This window comes from Pan paniscus, chromosome 6, assembly GCF_029289425.2.
Source record: "Pan paniscus chromosome 6, NHGRI_mPanPan1-v2.0_pri, whole genome shotgun sequence".
Classification (NCBI taxonomy): Eukaryota; Metazoa; Chordata; class Mammalia; order Primates; family Hominidae; genus Pan; species Pan paniscus.
The window spans coordinates 53297032-53321899 of NC_073255.2; the positions used below are offsets into that span (position 1 = coordinate 53297032).

The 24868-nt window shown below is 37.1% G+C and overlaps 1 protein-coding gene across 2 annotated transcripts in view; it reads left to right on the forward strand.

The window, feature by feature from the left end:
- The window catches only part of ABCA13 (ATP binding cassette subfamily A member 13), a 513749-nt gene that overhangs the window by 250250 nt on the left and 238631 nt on the right, over nucleotides 1–24868 (forward strand). For both annotated transcript variants that reach the window (XM_063606228.1, XM_003805826.7), the window contains exon 42: nucleotides 6364–6469. In XM_063606228.1, coding sequence (XP_063462298.1) covers nucleotides 6364–6469 — 106 coding nt within the window. The remainder of the gene's footprint in view (nucleotides 1–6363; nucleotides 6470–24868) is intronic.

Sequence of the window (24868 nt, forward strand, 5' to 3'; positions counted from 1 at the left end):
AATAAGTTACAATTCAGTAGGGTCATTATTTACTTTGAGGCTCATGTCATACCAAGTTGAGCCAGTGGGAGGTCCTTCAAGCTGGTTTTTGTGCCTTTTAACTCATGCCTCCCATTCTTTGAGCATTTTCCTGCTTCCTGACAAAACAAGATGTTCTAGGATTGCCATTCTTTCCCAGCCCTGGCTCTAGAATCAGCCATTTCTCCAAGAAATCCTGGCTGCTCAATATGCTCATGGTGATTGGGGTGTTGCTGCTCTGAGGTTCCCTCATGGATATGGTAAAAGATCCACCTCTACTTTTGCTTCTCTTTCTGCCCATAAATAGAAAACTAGGAGTTCAACTCCACATGGCATCTCTAATTCCAATCCAATTACACAGCATTCATTTAGTGTTTCCTCTTGCCTTATTTGTACCGCCCTTCACTGATAATGAGAAACTCGACTTACTCATTCTTATGCTACCTTTTCCCTCAGTCCTCCTGTGTGCAGCTCATCTTTCAAGGCCTCCACACTGCTTTGCTGCTCTGCTCACATGCTGTCTTGTGCGAACCTGCCCCACTTCAGCTGCCACTTTCTGTTGGCCCCAAACCCTAATCTGGCGTCTTTCTTACCAAAAAAAAAAAAAAAAAAAAAAAAAAAAGAAAGAAAGGAAAGAAGGAAGAAAGAGGGAGGAAGGAAGAGAAGGAAGCAGTTACTTTTTTGAGAGACCCTGTTCCCTTTTTCTTTCATGTGACATCCTGTTTGTTGTTGTTTTTTTCATTTTTTTCTTTTTTCCTAAAGAACAATACATTCAGTATTTTGAGGATTCTTCATTTGGGGGCTAAGGTCTTCTTAACTTAGAACAGCCTCACGGTCTAAGCATTTATGCAGACAGCCTGGTGTCTTGTTAACACTGACTGTGCTATCAGCCCTTTGACCGGAGTGCTGTGACCCATTCTTTGCATTCTGTTTATAACAAGGTGTTATAGGATGACACAGAGCCTGAGTGTGAACTAGAATTGACCTTTTATAACTTCTGTCTTTTAATCTTCCCCTTGTACGAATAAGCAAACTGAGAGACCAAGAGACCAAAAAGGTAGTGAGTTGACCAAAATCAGACACTGAATTTTTTTTCATTTTGTGTTGGACTCCAAAATTTTCTACTCTACTTACCAACTTCTCTTGTTCTGTAGTCTCCAGGGACACCTCAAATCAACAGCCCTTGTTTCAAAGGTGTGTTGATGGTGTGATAGTTCTAGGACAGGCTGGATAATGGTCCCCCAGCGACGTCCGCGTCCTTATCACTGAAGCCTGTAAGTGTTACCCATATGGGACTGTGGCAGGAGATATCCCAAATTATCTGGGTGGACTTGATGTAATCAAAAGGATACATCAAAGGGGGATCAAGGAAGGTCAGAGAGGAAGAAGGTGATGTTATGATGAGGCAGCAGTTGGAGAGATGAGCTTTAAAGATGGAGGCTGGGGCCATTGGCCAAACAATATTGGCAGCCACTAGAAGCTGGGAAAGTCCAGGGAGTATATTCTCCCTTGATTTTAGCCCAGGAAGGCCCATATTAGGCTTCTGACCCCCAGAACTGTAAGATACTAAATACATTGTCTTAAGCCACCACATTTGTGGTAATTTGTTGCAGCAGTGATAGGAAATTCATACAAGCTCATGTAAAATAACAAATCTTGCTGCATGCATTGTGTTAGCATGTCAGGGGACAGCCCTACCCAAGATCCCATATTTAGAGAGCAGTTGCTAGTACCTCTAGTGTTTCATATCATCTAAGTTGTCCGTGTGTTTTCATCTTCTGCTTCTTTAAAAAACAATCACTTTGGGGAAACAGAAAGAGTACATCTTATGTTACATGTAGGTCAAGTTTGGAAATTCTTCCTCTGCTCAAGTCATCACTCAGCTGGGTTCCATTGTCCTTGTTTTACAAAAATTTGGTCAGCTTCATAAATTTCTCTAGCATCTAAGCAAAAAAGTACCTTGCACTGACCATCTCCAGGACACAATCCATCAAACTGACACTTTAAGTGTAGATCATATCTGGGGTCTCATGCTGCTTGACAACACCCTTTAAACAGAGAACCCAAAAGGATGGGGCATAGGACTCATGGCTGAGGGACTGATAGCACAATCAGTGTAGAGATGACACTGGGCTGTCATAAATGCCTAGACCTCAAAGCCCTTTTAAATTAAGGAGATGTAGATCCCCAAATGAAGAATCCCAAAACTTTTGAATTTACTGTCCCTTGAAAAGAAAGAGTGGATACACCATAGGCATTGCTTTTAAAGCATATTTTTGTTACATTTTAAATTACTTTCATGCTAGTTAGTGTCCTTTAGACATAATTTCATCATGTCTTATTTTATTCTTATTTACTTTGTGTGATGAATTTACCTAAAAATTAATGACTAGTTTGACCAACTTGATTGTCCTTTGACTTGAGAAGCTTGTAATGTCAGTGAAATTCAAAACATTAGATGAGATTGAAAAGAATATTCTACTTCTTTTGTATGAAAGTGGGAAGGTGTAGGTCTTATTTGGTCCATTTGAATTGGCTTATGGCCTATATTCAGTTACAATGATAGAAAATACCACCAAAAGAGGAGGAAGACATATGTATAAATAATGTCATTCCATACTAAATGCACAAACGCAGCATTCTTCTTAAATTGGAAAGTGTAGCCAGGACATTAGATGTTTAGCCTGCATTCACTTCCTGTGCAGTTGCCTAACCTTTATTTCTATCTCTTTTGGAAGATTGTTTATATGTTTTGATCAGGACTTTTATACTCTTAATAAGAATATTTTTGCAGTATTTTGCATCTCCTCATAATTGTTGAAATGAAAGAGAGTTTACGTTTCTTTATTTGAATTACTTTAAAAAACTTGAAGAACACCTTTCAGTATAAATATTGATTTAAATATTGCTGGAAAGTATGTATCAGATAAGAAGGAATACAGTGAGAACTCAGTTAACATTGTTGATGGGTTCTTGGAAACTAAGACTTTAAACAAAACAACTTTTTTTCCTTCATCAACATTATAACAAAATGGCGTTGAATGAGATGACATTATTTGAGGACCTGCTGTATGTCCTTTTGCTTAAAGTTGCAGTTGTGAACAATAACTTACTGATGACGCTAAGTGAGGACTTACTGTAAAATGATGTAATGTGGAAATTCTATGTCCAGAATTCAGTGAAATGTTAGGAGCCTTCTTGTAAGTTTTCTTTCATTAAATCCCTGGGTAATGTTCTATTCTGGTTGTTAGGGTTACCTGAAATACTTGCCAAGGGGAGTTTTACGGTTGCTGTCTGTGTGATTCAGTGTGAGAATTATAATGCAAAATAACAAAGGCAAAGTCTGCCATCAAGACTCCAAATCTTTGATTACAGTGATCAGTGTCATATTGCTTTTGAAAAGAGTAATCTTTATTTGCCCTCTCTGTTAATTGGGCTACTTTGACATTTTGTCAAAATCTCAGAGCCTCCCGGACAGCCTGCCTGCAGTTAAGGTGAGTTGCCACTTGATGGCACGCATAACATTCTGATTGTCTTAGGCTTGCCTTTCACTGTTCATAGGCAAAGTTCCAGAATTTTCAGACACGTTGTACCCAGATACTTAGTGCCGTACCATAATTGATTGTATCTCCTGCTGATCTGTGAGATTATTGAGGGCAAAAACTCTGTCCTTATTCTGTTTCCTCCTCTAACACACACATGCCCACAAATGTGTGCATTCAAACATGTGCATGTGCATATGCACATTCACACATGTTCATACACACTCACACACACACCCTCCTCCCCACCACATACAACTATGGCCTTTTATGAGAGGGGCTAGAAAAGGAAAATTCAAAAAGGACAGATGAATATTGTTATCAATAATGCAATAATGCCTTAGTTATCAAGGTATGCTTCATATAATCATAGTTAAATGTGACCATTAAATGAAAATTCCATTTAGAATAAGATATAAAGGAAAATCTTTAGTCAATGAATAATTCTTGATTTTCACTATTTCTATTGTTTCCTATTTAATTCCCTATAAATGCACTAGGTGAAGACTTACTGCACTAAGCCTTGGTGCCCTCATCTTAAGCGAGGATAATAGTACTCATCTCATCAGATTGATCTGAGAATTACATGATGAAACATAGCACATACACCCTACTACACTTACTCATCCTTATCTAGCTACTGTTAAGACCAGACATTGCCAGCATGCTACATGCCAGGCATCGTTTTTATAACTTTATATATAAATGCATTTACTGCTTGCAACAATCCTATAATATGTCTTATTTATTTATTTATTTATTTATTTATTTATTTATTTATTTATTTATTTTTCGAGATGGAGTCTTGCTGTTGCCCAGGTTGGAGTGCAGTGGCGCAATCTCGGCTCACTGCAGGCTCCGCCCCCTGGGGTTCACGCCATTCTCCTGCCTCAGCCTCCCGAGTAGCTGGGGCTACAGGCGCCCGCCACCTCGCCCGGCTAATTTTTTATATTTTTAGTAGAGACGGGGTTTCACCGTGTTAGCCAGGATGGTCTCGATCTCCTGACCTCATGATCTGCCCGCCTCGGCCTCCCAAAGTGCTGGGATTACAGGTGTGAGCCACCGCGCCCGGCCTCTTATTTATTACCATTTATCATGTGAGGAAACTAAGTTAAAGAGTGGTAAAATAATGTGTCCAAGGTCACATGGCTGGCGCACACTCAGAAATGTTATTAATCATTCTTCTTATTATTATTATTTGCAATAGTAGTGAGGTTTACAGCTTTTCCTTGGAGTCTTACTGGGAATCAGCAAAGTGTTATCTTTCACATGAAGGTAGCTGCATCTGACCTTTCACTAGTGCTACTCATGCAGATTTTGCTCAGTAGGATTCCCTGCAAACTAATTAACCACGTGCAGAGATATTGCATGCCTCTCCTGAAGGCTTGCTTGCTCATGGCTTCTTCTTTCTGGTGCCTTCCCCCATCTTTCCTTGTGGTTGGGGGCTCCTCAGGAACATCTAGAGACAGTCAATCCCTTTTTGCTTGTTTAGAGGAATCAGAATGGTGAGGTTGTGTAGAGAAATCAGAAGTGAGGCAGGGTGCTCAGTGTGGGCTGAGATCTGTATATGCAGGTATAGGACTTCACTACCCAGGGCATTGGGTGGGAGGTACCAGCTGGATGGACAGTGACGCTGGCCCAGCAGGAGTCACTTGGAGAGGGGCCAGGGCCAGGGACCAATATCTCTATGGATATGTGCAGAGGAAGGGGTGATGGAAGCACCTGCACAGATGATGCTAAGGGAGAGAGTGGCAATGCACAGTGCCTAGCTTTGTGCATGGCCCACAGAGAACGTTCAGGAAACCTTGGCTAACCACATGAATAATAGAAGACTTACTGCATGCTTCCAGAGTCTGTGTCTGGCACTTTACAGCCATCATCTACTCAACTTTAAATACTGTGATCATCATCTCTGTTTTATTAATACAATGAGGCAGCCAACACTCTGGGTGGTGCAGTCTTATGCCTGCAGACACAGCCGGCCCACATCTTGCCAAGAGTGGAACTCCAGCAGTTAGGACTGTGCTGCTGCAGGGCGATGTCTCCTTGACTTTTGTGCTTCTCATGCATTGCCCAATGTTTATTTTAGAGATTCTCTTTCCATCACTCCATAAATCCCTGCCAGCGATCCAGGTGCAGCTCAAGGCCCTCGATGTCTCTCCACCCCACATCATTTCCCTTTGTGTCTGCTTGCACTTCTGCTTTCTCACCTTATTTTTGTTACTTTAGTCATAGTATTTGGCTTTGAATAAACTGAGGTTGGACTTCTGCCTCCACTACTAACCAAGAAATGACTTCAAGCAAGTTATCTGATTAACTACCTTAGTGACATCATATATCATAGCCCATGGAAAGCACACATTTAATGGGGATTTTTATGTATGAGATCCCATCTACTGTAAGTAAACTGAGCATTGCAATTTTATTGTCTGATTCACCTCTGAATTCCTAAGATGCTGGTACAGTGAGTCACAAACTTAAGTTGAATTGGATACACTGTGTTGCTATCTGTCCCCTCCCTGCCTACCACTGCCTATGCATTTGACCAGCTTCCACTAGCCCGTGAGGGTCTGGGAGTTCACAGTCAAGTTTCATTCATCTTTGCATCCTATGGGTAGCCTGTTTTGCTGAGACCTAGGTAGTCTTAGAGTTATGCCAATTAAATGGATGGCTAAATGAAATATATGGGGCGTGTTTGGTATATGTTGTCACAACCGGATTAGGCAATTGAGGCAGAAGAAAAGAAATGCGATGTGTATAGAAACATAAAATAATACATGGCTGTTTTTTTTTTCCCCGAAAGGTGTTTTTGATGCTTTTGCAAGATTCCAACAAGAAATCTCACATTGCCCTGGGGACTGAGTCAGAGCTGCAGAACAACAGGCCTACAGGACATCTGTCTGGCTACTGTAAGTACAGAATGGCTTCCTGCATTTCTGCTGGAGGAACAATGACACCAGCCTTATTCAACATCCCTTGTTTTAAAAGTTGTGTAGCAAGGTTCTGAAGTTAGTGAGGAGATGTGAGTGTATAGTGAGGGGGCAAGTAAACACAGGTCAGAGGCAAAAAAAACGTTGAGTTTTATCCTGGCTTGAAAAAAAAAACCTGTGTGTTTATGGGACACATTTATCTTTTCTTCAGGACTTGACTTAGTATATAAAAAATTTCTCAATGTATACAGTTAGAATAATGACCATCATTCATCTTATTTTACCTTCATCACAAACAAACTGATCTGGCCTACCTGCGTGGTGTGCCTCTTATGTGCAGGCACCCTCCTGGTAATGGATTTGCATGGTTTAACAAAGCCCCGGATGTGGGCTTGGCCTTCATGCGACCTCTGTCCCTTTGGGACCAAATCATGGCTTCAGCTTTTGTATGCAGCCTCCTTTATAGGCTTTAATGATTGAACAGAATCCAGATTTGGTATCTAGGTGTGTGACTGAAGCTCCAGTTCAGTCCAATTCCTAGCATATTTATTAGCAGCAACTCAGCAAGGATCCCTGAGCTGAGCTCTAGGGATGTGGAGGGTAATAAATCTAAGAGCCTTCCTTCAGAGATTTCAGTCTACTAGGCACATGAACCCATGAATAAGTAACTAGAATTAAATATGTTACAACCTTTTATGATGTTTCCCAAATTGCATCCTCACCAGCAACTGTAGGAATTGCTATTGCTGTACTTCCTCTTCAGCTCTTAGTAGTATCAGATTTGAAAAACATATAATTTAGCTATTAAAATAGATGTGTAGTAGTTTCTCATTGTGGTTTTAATTTGCATTCTCCTAATGATTATGTTAGGCATATATTTTTCTTTCCCACAGCTTTATTGAGACATAGTTCACATAACACACAATTCACTCATATAAATGGGACCATTCAGTGGCTTTTAGCTTCTTCAGAGTTCTGCATTCACCACCACAATCAACCTTATACCATTTTCATTACTCTGAAAACTGGTGTCACTTAGCAATCACTCCTCAAAATGCCCATCTCTTCAGCCATAGGCAACCTCTAATGTACTTTCAATCTCTAATAGATGTGCCTATTTTGGACATTTTATATACATGGAATCATAGTATATGTGGCCCTCTGTGACTAGCTTCTTTCACTCAGCACAATGTTTTTGAGGTTCATCCGTGTTACAGCGTGCCAGTACTCAACTTATTTTGATTACCAAATATTTCATTGTATAAATATACCACATTTCTGTTTGTTCATTCACCAGTTGATGGGCATTTGGGGTTGTTTCCAGTTTTTTACTATTGCAAATATACTATTATGAACATTTATGTACACAATTTTTGTGGATATGTTTTCTCTTACATGTATACCTAGGAGTGAAATTGCTGAATCATATGTTTCAATCGTTTGAGAAACTGCTAGACTGTCATCTAAAGTGATCACACCTTACATTCCCACCAATAGTATATGGAGGTTCTAATTTCTCCACATTCTCCCAACCCTTGTTATTATCTGCTATTTTGATTACAGACACTTTAGTGGTTGTGACACACACCTTAGTGTGTATCTCATTGTGGGTTTTATTTACATTTCACTGGTGGCTAATGATGTTGAATATCTTTTCATAGGCTTCATGGCCACTTGTATATTTTCTTTGGAGAAATCATATTCAGATTTTTTGTCCATTATTAAAATTGGGCAGATTTTATTTCTAGAGCTGGAAGAATTTCTAATTATGGAATTTTGTGAGTTAAGTGGAATGGTAACTAGATTTTCATAAATGCCCTTTATGAAGTTGAAGAAGTTTCTATCTGTTCTTAATTGTGGAGTGTTTTTAATCATGAAAGGTGTTGGATGTTGCCAAATGCTTTCTCTGCATCTATTGAGATGATCATATGTTTTTTGTTTATTTATTTATTTATATGTTATATTTTTGGTTTTTGGTTGTTAAAACAACATTGCATTCCTGGGATAAATTCTACCTGGCCATGTCATATATTGCTGGATTTTATTGTGCTAGTATTTTGTGGAGCATTTTTATATCTTTATAGCAGGTATTGGTCTGCAATTTTCTTTTCTTGCAATGTCTTTGGCGCTGTTATCATGGTTATCTTCACCTCATAGAATGAGTTGAGAGGTGATCCCTTCTCTTCTATTTTGTGGACATGTTTGTGAATAATTGGTATTAGCTCTTCTTTCAATGTTTTGTGGAATTCACCAGTGAAGGCTTCTGGGTCTGGGCTTTTCTTTGTGGGTAGGTTTTTTTATTATTATTAATTCAAATATTTAATTGATGTAGGGCTATTAGATTGTCTATATTTTTCTCAAATCACTTTCAGTGTTTTATGTCTTTCTAGGAATCTGTCCATTTCATTTCAGTCGTTATGCTATTTTATGTTATTGGCATACAATTGTTCATAGTAATCAGTTATAATTCCTTTTGTTTTTTAAAAGTCTGTAGTGATGTTTGTCAGGCGCGGTGGCTCACGCCTGTAATCCCAGCACTTTGGGAAGCTGAGCTGGGTGGATCATGAGGTCAGGAGATCAAGACCAGCCTGGCCAACATGGTAAAACCCCATCTCCACTAAAAATACAAAAAATTTGCTGAGCATGGTGGCAGGTGCCTGTAATCCCAGTTACTTGGGAGGTGGAGGCAGAGAATTGCTTGGACCTGGGAGGCGGAGGTTGCAGTGAGCTGAGATTGTGCCACTGTACTCTAACCTGGGTGACAGAGCAAGACTCCGTCTAAAAAAAAAAAAAAGTCTGTAGTGATGTTTCACCTTTCATTTCCATTTCTAATAATTTGAGTCTTCTCCGTTTTCTTGGTTAATCTAGCTGAAGTGTTGTCAATTTTGGTAATGTTTTCACAGAATCAGGTTTTGGTTTTATTGATTTTTCTCTTTTCAATTTCATGAAATTCAGCTCTAATTTTTATTATTTTGTTTCTTTTGCTTACCTTAGATTTAGTTTGCTCTGTTTTTCCAGTGTCTTCAGGTGGAAGTTTGCATTAATTTGAGATCTGTTTTTTATAATAATAAACATTTACTGCTATAAATTTTTCTCTAAGCATTGCTTCAGCTGTACCCTGTAAATTTTGATATGTTGTATCTTCATTTTTCATTCATCTCAAAGTATTTTTTAACTTCTCTTTTGATTTCGTTCATTTCTTATTTAGGTTGTGTTGATTTCCACATATTTGTGAGTTTCTAAATTCCCTTTTGTTATTAAAGTCCCATTTCATTTTATTGTAATCTGAAAGAAACCAGAATGGGTTCATATTTTTAATAGAGATGGGATTTCACCATGTTGGCCAGGCTGGTCTCAAACTTCTGAACGTGGGAGGTGGAGGTTGCCTTGAGCCTAGATCGTGCCACTGCACTCCAGCCTGGGCAACAGAGGTAGATTCTGTCTCAAACAACAACAACAACAACAACAACAACAACAACAACAACAACAACAACAAATCTCTTTTCAACTTATTAAGGCTTGTTTTATGGTCTATGCTGGAGAAAGTTCCATGTACTGAAAAGAATGTTCATCTGTTGTGATAGGTGGTGTGTTCTATAGACATCTGTAATATTTAGTTTGTGTGTAGTGGTTGTTCAAGTCTTTTGTTTTCTTGTTGATATTCTTGTAAATTATTTTATCTGTTAATAAAATTTGGGTATTGATATTTCTGATTATTATTGTAGAATTGCCTATTTCTCCCTTTAAATCTGTTGACTTCTGTTTTTATGTCTTTGGGGGCTCTGTTAGGTACATAAATCATCACAATTTTATATCTTCCAGATGTAAGGCTTATTTCATATGTTTTATAGTCTTCTTTCCTTCTTGTATTCTTCCTGGTCTTTTTAGACAGTGCTGACACTATACCTGATGAAGCAGTTTTCGCAAACACTTTGTGAAACTTTCTTAGGTTTCAGTAATATTCATCCATTAGACAAAAGCCAGGTGTTTTTGAAATAACCTCTTCTGTATTTTTTTGGCTTCTACATAGATGGCAGAGGGGACCACACCACAAAGCTTCCTAGAGGTCCTCTGGTTTGGTTGAGTAGACCTGTGAGACACACTTGATCTTTTTTAAAATTTTAAATTTTACATAGATAACAAACCTGCACGTTGTGCACATGTACCCTAGAACTTAAAGTATAATAATAATAAAATATATGTATATATTATAAATAACCCAGTTAAAGAAAACAAATAATGCAGTTAAAAAATGATCAAATGACCTGAATAGATAGACATTTCTCAAAAGAAGACATGCAAATGGCCAACAGGTATATGAAAAAATACTAAATTAATAGTCAGCAGAGAAATGCAAATGAAAACCACAATGAGATATAACCTTATATCTGTTAGAATAATTAATATTAAAAAGACAAAAGATAACACATGCTGGTGAGGTTGTCAAGAAAAAGGAACTCTTCCATACTGTTGGTGGGAATGTGAATAAGTATAGCCATTATAGAAAATAGTATGAAAGTTCTTTAAAAAATTAAAAATAAAACCACCATATGATCAAGGAATCCCATTACTTGGTATATATCCAAGGAAATGAAATCAGTATATTAAAGAAATATCTACACGCCAATGTTTATTGCAGCACCATTCATAATAGCCAAGACATGGAATCAACCTAAGTGTTCATCAACAGATGAATAGATAAAGAAAATATGGCATATGTACATAATAGGATACTATTCAGTCTTAAAAAAGAAGCAAATTCTGTCATTTGTGACAACATGGATGAACCTGGAGAACATTATTTTAAGTGAAATAAGCTAGGAACAGAAAGGCAAATGCTACATAATGTCACATATATGCAGAATTTTTAAAAGTTGAAATCATAGAAATAGAGAGTAGAATTGTGGTTACTAGGTGCTGGGAGGGGATGTGGTGGGGAGATGTTGGTAAATGGATACAGTATTTCAGTTATATAGGAGAAATAAGTTCAAGAGATCTATTGTACAACATGGTGACTGTAGTTAATAATGTTTTGTATTCTTGAAAATCTCTAAAAGAATAGATGAGTTTTCTCATCACAAAAAACTATGTGAGGTATTGCATATGTTGATTAGCTCGGTTTAGCCACTTCACAAGGTATACATATTTCAGGACATCATGTTGTATATGATAAATATAATTTTTATTTGTCAACTATAATAATAAACAAATAATAGTTTATGACAGGTTAAAAAAAAAGAAATAAAATCTACCAAGTGTGCATTCAAACACATACATGTAAAATGTCGTTGGAAGGGTAAAAAGATACTGGTAATGGAGTTTGCCTCTAGGGGAGGAAACTGAGTAGCTGAAGGATTCTATAGCCCCCTTGAGATCTTTGGTAGATTTGCACTATGTGAATTTTAGCAACTGAAAATAATTAAAAAACAAAGAAAAATAAAAATACGTACAGTACTCAAAAGATATTTTTTTCATCTAGGATGTTTTTAGGTAATAGAAACTATCAAATGGAAAATTAACTAGCAAATGTGTTTTTATATATGATAAATTTATAATATAAGTACATATATTTATATACATATATATTTATGTATTATAGATGATATATATTTTTACTGTGGTAAAATATACAAAATATAAATTTTACCATTTTAACCATATTTAAGTATACAGCTCAGTGGCATTACGCACATTCACATTATTGTGCAACCATCATCATCATCCATTTCCAGAACTTTTTTATCTTCTCAAATTGAAACTCTGTACCAATTAGACAACAACTCCTCATTTCTCCCTCCCCCAGCTCCTGGAAACCACCATTCTAGCCTGTGTGGCTATGAATTTAACTACCTCATATAAATGGTATCATACAGTATTTGCTCTTTTGTGACTGGCTTATTTCACTTAGAGTAAGAGTTTCAGGGTTTATCCATGTTGAAGCAAGTGACAGAATTTCATTCTTTTATAAGGCTGAATAATATTCCATTATATGTATGTATCACATTTTGTTTATCCATTTATCTGTTGATGGACATTTGTGTTGCTTTCATCTTTAAGCTACTGTAATAATGCTGCTATGAAAATTGATGTACAAATATCTGTTCAAGCCCCCTGCTTTTACTTTTTTTGAGCATATAACAAGAAATGGAATTACTGGATCCTATGGTATGTTTGATTTTTTGAGAAATTGCTGTATCATTTTCCACAGTGGTTGCACCATTTTACATTCCCACCAACCTGAACTAGGGCTCCAATTCCTCCATATCTTCACCAATGCTTGTTATTCCACCTTTTAAATAATAATCATCCTAATGGGTGTGAAGTGGTATCTCACTGTGGTTTTGATTTGCATTTCCCTAATGACTAGTAATGTTAAGCACCTTTTCATGTGCTCATTGGCCATTAGCATATCTTCTTTGGAGAATCCTCTAGTAAGGCCTTTGTCCATTTTTGAATGGGGTTGCTTTTTGTTGTGGTGGTGACTTGTAGAAGTTCTTTGTTTTCTGGATATTAATCTCATATTAGAAATATAATTTGCAATTTTTTTCTCTTTCCATGGGCTACCTTTTTACTCTATTAATTGTACTTTTTCTTGTACTAAAGTTTTTAATTTTGATGGAATTTAGCTTACCTATTTTGTTGTTGTTGTTGCCTGTGCTTATGGTGGCAAACCCAAAAAATCACTGGCAACTGCAATATCCTGAAGTTTTTTCCTATGTTTTCTTCCAAGAAGTTTATAGTTTTAGCTTTTACATTAAGGTCTTTGATTTATTCTGAGTTAATTTTCTATACTGTGTATGGTAGGTGTCCATTTTTATTCTCTTGCATATGGATATCCAGTATTCCCCACATCAGTTATGGAAATGACTTTTTCTCACTGAATGGTTTTGGCTCATTTGTGGAAAACCAATTGACCATGTATGTGAATATTTTCTTCTGAGTGCTTTCTTTTATTCCATTGGTCTTTACGTCTGTTTTTTTGTCAGTTCCACACTGTTTTGATTACCATGGCTTTGTAGTAACCTTTGAAATCAGAAAGTGGGAATTCTCCAAATTTCCTCATATTTATCAATATTGTTTAGCTATTCAGGGCCTCTTGGGATTCTGTGTGGATTTTAAGATTAATATTTCTTTTTCTCCAAAATGTCATTGGAAACTTTAGAAGAATTGTATTGATTAGTTTAGATAGTTTTGGGTGGTATTGATATCTCCAAAATATTAAGTTTTCCAATCCATGAACATAGACTATCCTTCCACCTGTTTGTGTCTTTTTCATTTTCTTCAGTAACATTTTGTAGTTTTGAGTGTACAAGTTGCTTGCCCTCATGATTAAGTTAATTCTTTAGTATTTTATTCTCTTTTATGTTATTGTAAATGAAGTGATTTTCTTACTTTCCGTTTTCAGATTGTTCATTGCTAATGGAAGAAGTGCAACTAATATTTGTGTATTGATTTTGTATCCTGAAACTTTGGTGAATTTGTTTATGAGTACTAACATTTTGTGTTCATGTTTATGTATCTGTATTTTTTAGAGTTTTATACATGTAAGACTGTCATCTGCAAACAAAGATAATTTTACTTCATCCTTTTCAATTTGGATGACTTTTATTTCTTTTTGTTGCCTAATTGAGCTGGCTAGGACTTCCAGTGCTATCTTGAATAGAAGTGGTGGAAGTGAGCATCTTTGTCATATTCCTGATCTTAGAGGAAACATTTTTAGTCTTTCAATATTGAGTACAATATTGGGTGTGGGTTTTTCGTAGATGGCCTTTATTATGTTTAGGTAGTTTCCTTTTATTTTTAGTTTGTTAAGTGTTTTTATCACAACAAAGTGCTGAATTTTGTAAAAGTTCTTTATGTGTCAATTGAAATGATCATAGGTTTTAAAAATTTTATCCTTTTAATGTGTGGTATTAAACTGACTTTTTTTTGTATGTTGACTCATCCTTGCCTTTCAGAAATAAATCCTCCCTTGTCATGATGTGTAATCATTTTAATATACTGTCAAATTTGGTATGCCTGTATTTGTTGAGAGTTTTTGTATCAATATTCATAAGGAATATTAGTTGGTAAGGTTTTTTTTTTTTTTGGTAGTTCCTTTGGCTTCATAACTCATTCTGTGAGGCTAGCATTGCCTCATACAATGAATTAGGAAGTTTATTCTCCTCTTCAATTTTTTCGAAGAGTTCTAGGAGGCTTGTTGCTAATTCTTCTTTATAGGTTTGGTAGAATTTACCAGTGAAGACATCTGAGCTTTATTTTTATTTTTATTTTTTGGTGGGAATATTTTAATTATTGATTCTATCTCCTCACTAGTTATAGGTTTACTCAGATTTTCAATTGCTTTTTGATTCAGTCTTAAAAGTTTGCGTGTTTTAGGAATTTATCCATCTTATCTAGGTCATCAAATATGTTGGTACACATTGTTCATACTATTGTTATAATCTTTTTGTTTCCGTAAAATTGGCAGTAACACTTTCTTTTCTAACTTCAGTTGTTTGAACCTTCTTTCTTTTTTTCTTAGTCAATCTAGCTAAAGGTTTATCTATTCTGTTGATCTTTTTTACAGAACAAATTATTGACTTCATTGATTTTTCCCTATTGTTTTTCAACTTTGTATTTTATTCATCTCTGCTTTAGTATTTACTCCATTATTTCTGCTAGGGTTAGGTTTAGCTTTTTTCTTCTTTTCTTATTTTTTAAGGAATCATGTTAGAATGTTTACTTGAAGTCTTTCTTCTCATATAAGAGAAGAATTTAGAGCTATACATTTCTTTCTTAGTGCTGCTTTTACTGCACCCCAGAAATCTTGGTATGTTGTGTTTTCACTTCATTTGTTTCAAGATATTTTCTCACTTTTCTTGTGATTTATTATTTGATCCATTTGTTATTTTGACTGTGTTTTAAATTTCCACATATTTGTGAATTTTTCTGTTTTTTTTCTGTTGTTGATTTCTAGTTTCTTTCCACTGTGTTCAGAAAATACATTTTGTGTGATTTCAATCTTATTTAAAATGTGTTAAGACTTGTTATGTAGTATAACATATGATCTATCCTTGAGAATGTTTCATATACACTTAAGAAAAATGTATATTCTGCTGTTGTTGAGTAGAGTGATCTGTTTATGTCATTTATGTACAATAGTTCTGTAGTGTTGTTCAATTCTCTGTGTCTTTGTTGATATTGTCTGGTTATTCTATCCATTATTGAGAGTGAGGTATTGAGGCTTTCTACTATTACTGTAGTGCTATTTTTCCCTTCATTTCTGCCAGTATTTGCTTCATATGTTATGAGCTCTCATGATGGGTATCTATGCATCTCTAATTGGTACGTCTTCTTAGTGAATTGACTCTTTTATAAAAGGGTCAACATAATGTTCTTTGTCTTTTGCATTTACTTTCTACTTAAAGTTTATTCTATCTGATATTAGAATAGCCACCCTTCTGCCTTTTGGTTACTATTTGCATGAAATGGCTTTCCCATCATTTTACTTCTAATCTATGTGTATCCATAGACTTAAAATGTGTCTCTTGTAGAAGGCATGCATTCGGATCCTGATTTTTAGTCAATGCTGCCAATCTATGTCTTTGGTTTATATATTATTTATATATTGCTTTCCTGATTTTCTTTAGTTCTTTATCCATGTTTTCCTTTAGCTTTTGGAGATTATTTGACAGTTGCTTTAAAATCTTTATTTAGTATGTGTTTCTTCAGAGACTGTTTCTAGAAATTATTTCTCCTTTTAATGTGTAAGATTTCCCTATTTTTCTTTGTCTAAATAATTGTTTGTTGGGAACTGTGCACTTGATAAAATAGCCACTTCTCCTAATGTTTGCAAATTGGTGTGGAATACTTCTGCTAATTAGTGATCCCCTGGGTCCTGAGATCAGCCTGGGGTAACGGCTTATGGTCTTCTTAGTTATTTTCTGGGCAGGTAGCCTATCTGAGCCTCTGTAAGTGTGTGCTTTTGCCTCTTTCTTCTGATGTTCCTTGGCCACTTTCAAATGCCTTAGTTTTTCAGAAAATCTCACCTTTTTATCCCAGTGCCTCAAATGTTCTAATGTATTCCCCTATCTATAATCTTTTGCCTCAGGCACCCATACACCTGCACTCCTTTAGTTTTCATGTGCTCTGTTGCACACCAAATGCCTTCCATGGTTTCCAATCTTAGATCTAAACTATGCTCTTATTCTTGTGTGCTTGCTGAATCAGGTGAGACAGATACTAGTCCTTTGGGCACTCTACAGCCAGGCAAGAATTTTGAAAACGATTTGCACTTTGCTCTTTCTGCCCTGAAGGAGAGATCAGGAATTGAGCCATTTCTTTGACCCCACCAATATGGGAAGAGGTGAGCAAAGTCAAGTAAAACACCACAGAATTTTTCCTACCATTTCAATGTGTTTTGTTTGTTTGTTTTTGATTGGGAGTTTGGTTGGTTGCTATAGATCTTAGACTAATTTCCAGAGCTCTTGTAAAGTTGTTTTAGTCAGTCTGTAGTTGTTTATTTAGTGTTTCCATAGGGACAGGGGAGTTTGGACTTCCTAATCTGACATCTTGCTGATGTCACTCTATCCTCTTAATCTTTTTAGGGGGCCAATTTTGTGACTAAATACTGGCATTTTGTGAGCTTTTTGACGTTTGAGCAGAAGGTTCTATAATCACATACTCAGCCTTTTTTTTTTCTGCCATGTTATCAATAGCTTTTCTTGACTTTTACTACCTTTTCTTTTTTTAACCTGTTGAAGCTGAAAGTTATCAAAATTTTATCAGTTTCTTTACTGATTTTTTGTTTACTTGTTTGCTTAACATTTCTTTCCTCATTTTATCGCTCTCCTCTCTCATTTTACTGGAATTTCCAGTAGAAACCGGGCAGCACCTTCAATTCTTTTTTGGAAATCTCCTTAGCTAAATATCCAACTTTGTTGCTGACAAATTTCTGTTGCATAACCACATAACTGCAGGAGACAATTTTGCTAAGGTTTTTTTTTTTTTTTTTTTTTTTTTTTTTTTTTAAACTAATGATCTAACCAAGGAAATGTAAGTTTCCTCTAGCATGCTTCCAAAAACTCTTTCATCCAAACCCATTCCATGATTTCAAGTTACCCTTACATTTTTAATATTTGTTATGCCACTTCTCCATTTCCAGTTTCCAAAATTTATTTTAGTTTTCTATTGCTATTAATAAATTACCATCAACAGAACAGATTAAAACAATACCTATTTATTTTCTCACAGTTTCTTTTGGTCAAGGGGCTGGGCACAGCCCAACAAGTCCTCTGCTTAGGATCTCATAAAGCTGAATAAAGGTATTATTAGGAGTGCATTTTTATCTAGAGCTCAGGGGTCTCTTCCAAGCTTGTTTAGGTCTTTGGCAGAATCAGTTCCTTGAGGTGACCATTTTTTGGCTGGCTGTCATCTGGGGGCTGCTCTCAATTCTGAAAAGTCACCCTCAGGTCTTAGCTATGTGATAAAATGTTTACGAGAATCTAATAATCATATTTTCTTTAAATTCTCTCTTACATATAAAAGTTATTAAAAAATGTATCTCAAAGGAAATGAATGCTCAGAAATTAAACTTAGGCAAAATGCTAATAATCAAAAGAGAAAATAATGTGTATGTCCAGTTAAAATAAATCTTGACATAAACAGTATCCCAATTCTGATATATGCAGGAGAATATTACTACATAGAAATTAGATAAGCAAAAAATACATTTATAGAATTAACAAACTTTTGTAATACTATATAATTCCTTTTACATAAAGCTCAAAAACAGGCACAATCATACTAAAGTGATAGAATTACCCTTGGGCATAAACAATTTTATAAGAGCTCTGTCAGAAGTAAACTGGCAGTTTACTTCTTCAAAGTGAGCAGGATAATCTGTTTTGATTAATTTAAAGGCAACTGATTAGCGTTCTTAATGAGATCTGTAAAATGTCTTCACCTTTGTCATATGACGTAGTTTAATTGTGGGAGTGACAGTGTGTATTCAAGGTCTCACTCACACTCAAGGGGAGGGGATTGTACAGGGGTTTGAGTCATTGGGGGCCACTTTAGACTTCTTCCTACCAAAACAGTATTATAACAAGCTAAACTGAATTTCCACAACTTGAGCCTCTCTTCATATTTTAGCCATTTGCATTTCCTCTTTGGTAACAATGTTTTTCCTTACCTTTACACATAAATTACATATTTATTTAAGAGTAGTGTTCTAAATTTATTTTCACTAACATAAACTGCATACATCTTATAGTAAATGGCATAGATGTTAATTGTACAACCAGATGGATTTTTCCATGGTACATACCTGCGTAACCACCACCCAGACTGAGCTAGAACATTCCCAGTACTTCAGCAGGCACCCTCACATCCTCTCCGGGTCAAATCCCTCCTGACAAGGGTAATTGAATTACTTAAGAATAATTGTGCCTGTTTCTGAACTTTATATAAAAGGAATCATACAGTATGTATAAAAGTCTGTGTTTTTTTCTAAGGATGTATTTTGTCTCTGAAATTCATCTATGTAATTGCTTGTGTAATTTCTATGTAGTAATATTCCCTGCATGTATCATAATTGGTCTCTACATTCTACTGTTTATGTCAAAATTTATTTAAACTGGACATACACATTATTTCTTTTTTGATTATTAGCATTTTGCCTAAAGGTTTAATTTCTGAGCGTTCAGTTTTAAAAAATATTAGTTAACTTTTATATGTAAGATTGAATTTAATGAAAATATGACTATTAGGTTCTCATAAACATTTTATCATCGTTAGAAGTTAGAATAATTTATGTTGAAGATGTATTGCCTATATATATCCTCTTTATTATGCTTATACATCTGTTTTAGAAACGATAATTTTATGTTCTGAATTTGGAGAACATTATTAAAAAACCCATGTAAATAATTTGGAAATAAAACACGTGCAATAAAAGCTAATGCTATATGAAAAACAGTGATGTTTTGAATTTAAGAAAGAACCCTGAATAAAGAAAAATTATGTTTTTATTGCCATTATAAAATATGACATAAAAATGTAATTTTAGTTATCATTCAAATTATAAATCTGGGAACTGAAATGTATATTATTTAAGAATCAATTTAAGTATTTCATTACCAAATAAGAAGTAAGTCTAGGATGCATTAAAACAAATTTGATATGAGATTGCCTACATTTGCCAATTTTATTATATTCTGCAAATTCCTCCTATAAAACTCCACATGAGGCGTCAACCTAAGTCCAGTTTATGTTACTTAGTAGATGTAACTTAATCACAACATTAGCTCAGGATATTGGACACAGTGTGCATTAATGTCTTCTAAGTAAAGTGATTTAGTTGCTTTTTGTGTTGTGTGTGTATGTGATCTACACTAGAGAAATTCAATTTCTAGAATAACCATTTACAAAAGCCTTTCTCCTCCTATTGGTGCCCTCAAAGATTACTCTTTTGTTATTGATTCCTACTCCTGGGCTGCACCTGCCTATGGGCACCCCTTCTCTCTACAGATGCCATATGTCTTCAGAAATAGTTTTTTAAGGGATAGCTCTGAAATAACTCACTCCTTGCTTTTCTGAAGGATAGATGAAGACAAAATAAAATATAAAATATATACTTTTTAATCATAGGGACCATAGTAGCTCCGTAGAAATGAATTATGAAGACCGATGCCTGCAACTGCACTTTTGTCCTTGTCTCTGCACCACAGAGTGTGGAAGTCACTTCTTCATGGAGAAAGAAACTATTTATTAGCTTCCTGAAGTGGATCGGACACTATGATAGGCACTTTACATGATTTGGATTTTCTCACTTCATCATTACAACCAGTTTGCAAACAGACTTTCGTATCTCTGTTATTGGATGTTATAGAGATGTGATTTGGATTTCTGGGCAGTGTTGAGAGCCCTGTTACTAAGAATCTACTATAGAGACTGCGAACTCTAAATGATAAAAATGCTAACCTTACTGCGAAAAAAACGAAAACTGTGCGATGAGTAACAACAAATTAGCATGGTGAAACCTACAAAAGAACTGTGTGCTAAATGTTGGAGGAACATGTAGCACAAAGTAAATAACTGCTCAGAAGAGCTGAGAGGCTTCTAGAGGAGAGACTGTGTAAACAGAGGCTGTGTGAGTGCTGTACCATGGCCAGTGCCCATGGGGCCAGCTTTTACTCTAGATCAAGTCAAGTGGCATGAACACACAGAGCGTCCCATCCCACTGCCGAGCTGCTGGGTTGAGGAATCAACCAGTCAAACTCTCACATTGCCCATGTGTAAGCGCTTCAAGAAAATGACTTCCCCAGTTGTATTATGACTTCCCCAAGTTGTAGTTGTATTGGCAGCTTGGGCTGCCAAACAAACTGCCACGGACTGAGCGGCTTAAACAACAGACATTCATTTCTCACAGTTATTTTCTAAACCTCTAAACTGAGGTTTAGAGATGTTATCTGATTTGCCCAAACCCTCACGAGGTTCAGCATGAAACTCCTATCCAGGCACAATGCCTATATTTATACTCTTTCTTATGGCTATACATCTGCCATTGCAGTCCCTTTGGGTCCTTTTTTAAAATAATTTTAATAATTTTTATTTTTTGAAAAGGCTTTTCCAAGGCTCAATATACATAAATCATTGAATTTATAATGTTTAGTATATATTAACTGCTTAGTGTAATGTTTAGAATATACATAAATCACTGAATTAACTAGTCAGCTTCCTGAGAAATTTAGTAATCTCACAACTGAATGATGACCTGGAGAGTTTGTTACAACACAGATTATTGGGTTTCACCCCCAAATCTTCTGACTCAGGAGGTCCAGGATGGGGCCTGAGAACTTGCATTTCTAATGAGTTCTCAGGAGACGCTGCTAGTCCATGCATCACATCTGGAGATACACTGCTTTGGTGTGATGGAAAAAGAATTCTACTTACAATCATAAGTTATGGGGCTATTCTCTCTTTTAGTGGCTTTCTAGCTGTGCGCTGGTGGTACGGACTGAACTGTGTTCCCTGTTTGTTGAAGTCTTAACCCTCAGTACCTCAGCATGTGACTATAGCTAGGACTTTAAAAAAGGCAATGAGGACTAAATGACATCAAATGGGTGGATCCTTATAAGAACAGGAAATTTACGCATAAAAAGAGACACCAGGGATGCACACACATAGAGATAAAACCATGTGAGGGAGAAGACAGCCGTCGGCAAACCAAGGAGAGAGGCCTCAGGAGAAACCAACCCTGCCCACACCTTGCTCTTCTTGGTGCTGACAACTGTGAGATAATGATTGTCTGTTGTTTCAGCAGCTCAGTCTGTGGTAGTTTGTTTGGCAGCCTGAGCTGACTAATACAACTGGGGAAGTCACTTCCTTGCTGAGCTTACACATGGGCAATGTGAGAGTTCGGCTGGTTGATTCCTCAGGCCAGCCACTCGACAATGAGATGGGGCATTCTGTGTGTTCATGCCACTTGACTTGATCTAGTGTAAAAGCTGGCCCCCACGGGCACTGGCAATGGCACAGCACTCATGCATCCTCTGGAAGCCTCTCAGCTCTTCTGAGTAGTTATTTACTCTGTCCTACATGTTCCTCCAATATTTAGCACATGCTTCTCTCACAGGTTTCACTTTGCTGATTTGTTGTTACTCATCGCATGGTTTTCAGTTTTTCCCAGTAGGTTTAGCATTTTTATCATTTGGAGTTTGCAGGCTCTATAGTAGATTCTTAGTAACAGGACTGTCAACACTGCCCAGAAATTTAACCATGTTTCCCTGGCCAACTCTCACTTCTTGTGCCAAGTCAATTTCAAATGTCCCCTCTCCTCATGCCTCTGGTTCCTCCTCCTCCCACTCCCATTGGAGGAGGGAGTTCCTGCCTCAGAAAGAAAATAAGAGTGAATAAATCCATCCACCTCCCACCCTCTCCCACCTGCATCCTCTTTCCTTCCTGTTACAGGAGAGAGTAGGGCCCTCTTCCTAGGTGAGGCTGATTTCTTTGCCAAGATGAATCCTTTCCCACCTTTGAAGGAAGAATTCATTGCTCTCTGTTTTCAATGCCTCCCTCTGTCCTGAATCTTTCTCATTACGGATTAAACATGCTCATGGCTCTTCTTTTGCTAAAGACAAAGCAGCGTAAGAGAAACAAAACCCTTCCTTCAAATCATTTCCCTCCAGTTGCCTCCATAGCTCTCTCCCCTTTACAGCCAAACTTCTTTCTCAAGAGTTGTGGAGACAAGCTGTGACTTGCATCGTCGTCTCTCACTTGAGCCTCGGTCAACTCAGATATGTGCCGTTCTCCCACCATCCCACTCAAAAGGCCTGTTTTAATTTCACTGGTGACCAGCACATCACTAGTTTCAAAAGGCATCATCCTTGATCTCTAAGCTGTATCCAGCATCCTCTTTTTGGGCAAAACTTTATTTCTTTGGACCCTATGACACATCACTTGTTTTCCTCTGAGTACTTGTCTTCACCTCACCTCCTGCTTCATCCTGACCTTTATCTGTTAGAGTTCTACCATGCTCAGGCAGTCCCTGAGCTCTCTTCTCTCTTTATTCTTCTGAGGGGTCATTTTGTCCCTAACTGAGGTTTCCTTGTTCCCATACTGCTGCTCATACATCTGGGGTCAGCTCAGATCACCTCTCTTGGCTCTTGGCTATAACTGCCTGCTGAGCAATTCCATTCTAACGCATCCCAGGTACCTCCATCTCAACACATTTAAGTCCAACTCATGATTTTAACCCAGAAAACTTTCCTCTGGCTCATTCTTGGTCTTAGAGAATATTGCTACTCTCTATCTAGTTTACAAACCAGAATGTCAGAGTTATTCATGAGCCTTTTCCTCTTGCCCTCCATATGTAGCCATCCCTAGATTCCATCAGGGCATGCTATACACTGCAGCCAAGTCTTTCTTTCTTTCTCTCTTTCTTTCCTTTTTTTTTTTTTTTTTTGAGACAGAGTTTCACTCTTGTTGCCCAGGCTGGAGTGCAATGGCGAGATCTCAGCTCACTGCAACCTCCAGCTCCTAGGTTCAAGCGATTCTCCTGCCTCAGCCTCCTGAGTAGCTGGAATTACAGGTGCCCACCACCATGCCCAGCTAATTTTTGTATTTTTAGTAGAGATGGGGTTTCACCATGTTGACCAGGCTGGTCTTGAACTCCTGACCTCAGGTGATCCACCCACCTCAGTCTCCCAAAGTGCTGGGATTACAGGCATGAGCCACTGTGCCCAGCCTAGCCAAGTCTTAAGAATAAGTATTTGATCACATTATTCTCACTCCCAAATATTTAATGGTTTTTCATCTTCTGGGACTCAAATTCTGCTCATGGACTCCTGAGATGATAGAAGGATTGGATCCTGACTGCACCTTGTCTATGCCAGTTGGACTCCTTTCAGTTTCTTAAACAGATCAAACTCCTTCTTGCCCCCAGAATCTTTACAACAGCTCTTCTCCCTGCCTGGAATGCTGTCTCCTCTTTCCCCCTTCTCTGAGCTAATCTTTGTTCATTCTTCAGTACGTGATTTATTTGACTCTGCTGCAGAGTCTTCTTCAACTTGCCAGACCAAGTTAGATCCCTCCTGATAAATGCTCATGCTCCCCTCTTATGCTTCACAGCACCTGTGGCAGGTTGTATTTAAATAGCTAATTGCAAGTGTTTAACATCTTTGCCCAGTGAAAGAATGCAAATTCAGTGGAGCTATCTTGTGTGGCTGTATTTCTGGCAGGGAATGCAGTGTCTGTCATAATAAACCTGGAATATAGGTTGCTTGCCTGACTAACAGACCAGCTGAATGAGAAGGGACACCTGCATATCAAGGCAAGTGGTAACCACTTGGCCTTACCTGGGTTCTACTCTAGGGCTTCTGAAATCCATGTATCACTGCACATATCTGGCCTTTAGGGGCTCTGTCCCACCTACAGAGTGAACAGTCCCACAGTGTTGGCCACACTGATGTGGCCAACTGATGTGGTCCCACTGATGTACCATTGCTTTGGTTACTTTGTTCGGAATGTAGTTTTAAGAGAAGGGGCCTTTTTAAAGAAAGTTTAAAAATCACCTGGGTACTTAGTAAGATGGCATATTCTTAGGCCTAACTTTCACAAATTTGGATTCTAAAGACCTAGACATTTACATTAAGGAGCACCCCAAGTTCCTTGATTTAGATGGTCTGTGGCCACTACTATGAGAAACATCCGGTTAGAGTATCTTTAAGCTCAAAGTTTATGTGAAAGATCACAAATCTATCTAATACTGAGTGATTTGGGGAGACATGATTGCTTTCTTTATATAATGCTTTGTCATGCCCTTTAAAAAAAAAAAAAAAAGAAATCTTATTCCCCGATGTGAGACCTGAGATTGCATTTACATTTTCAGCTCTA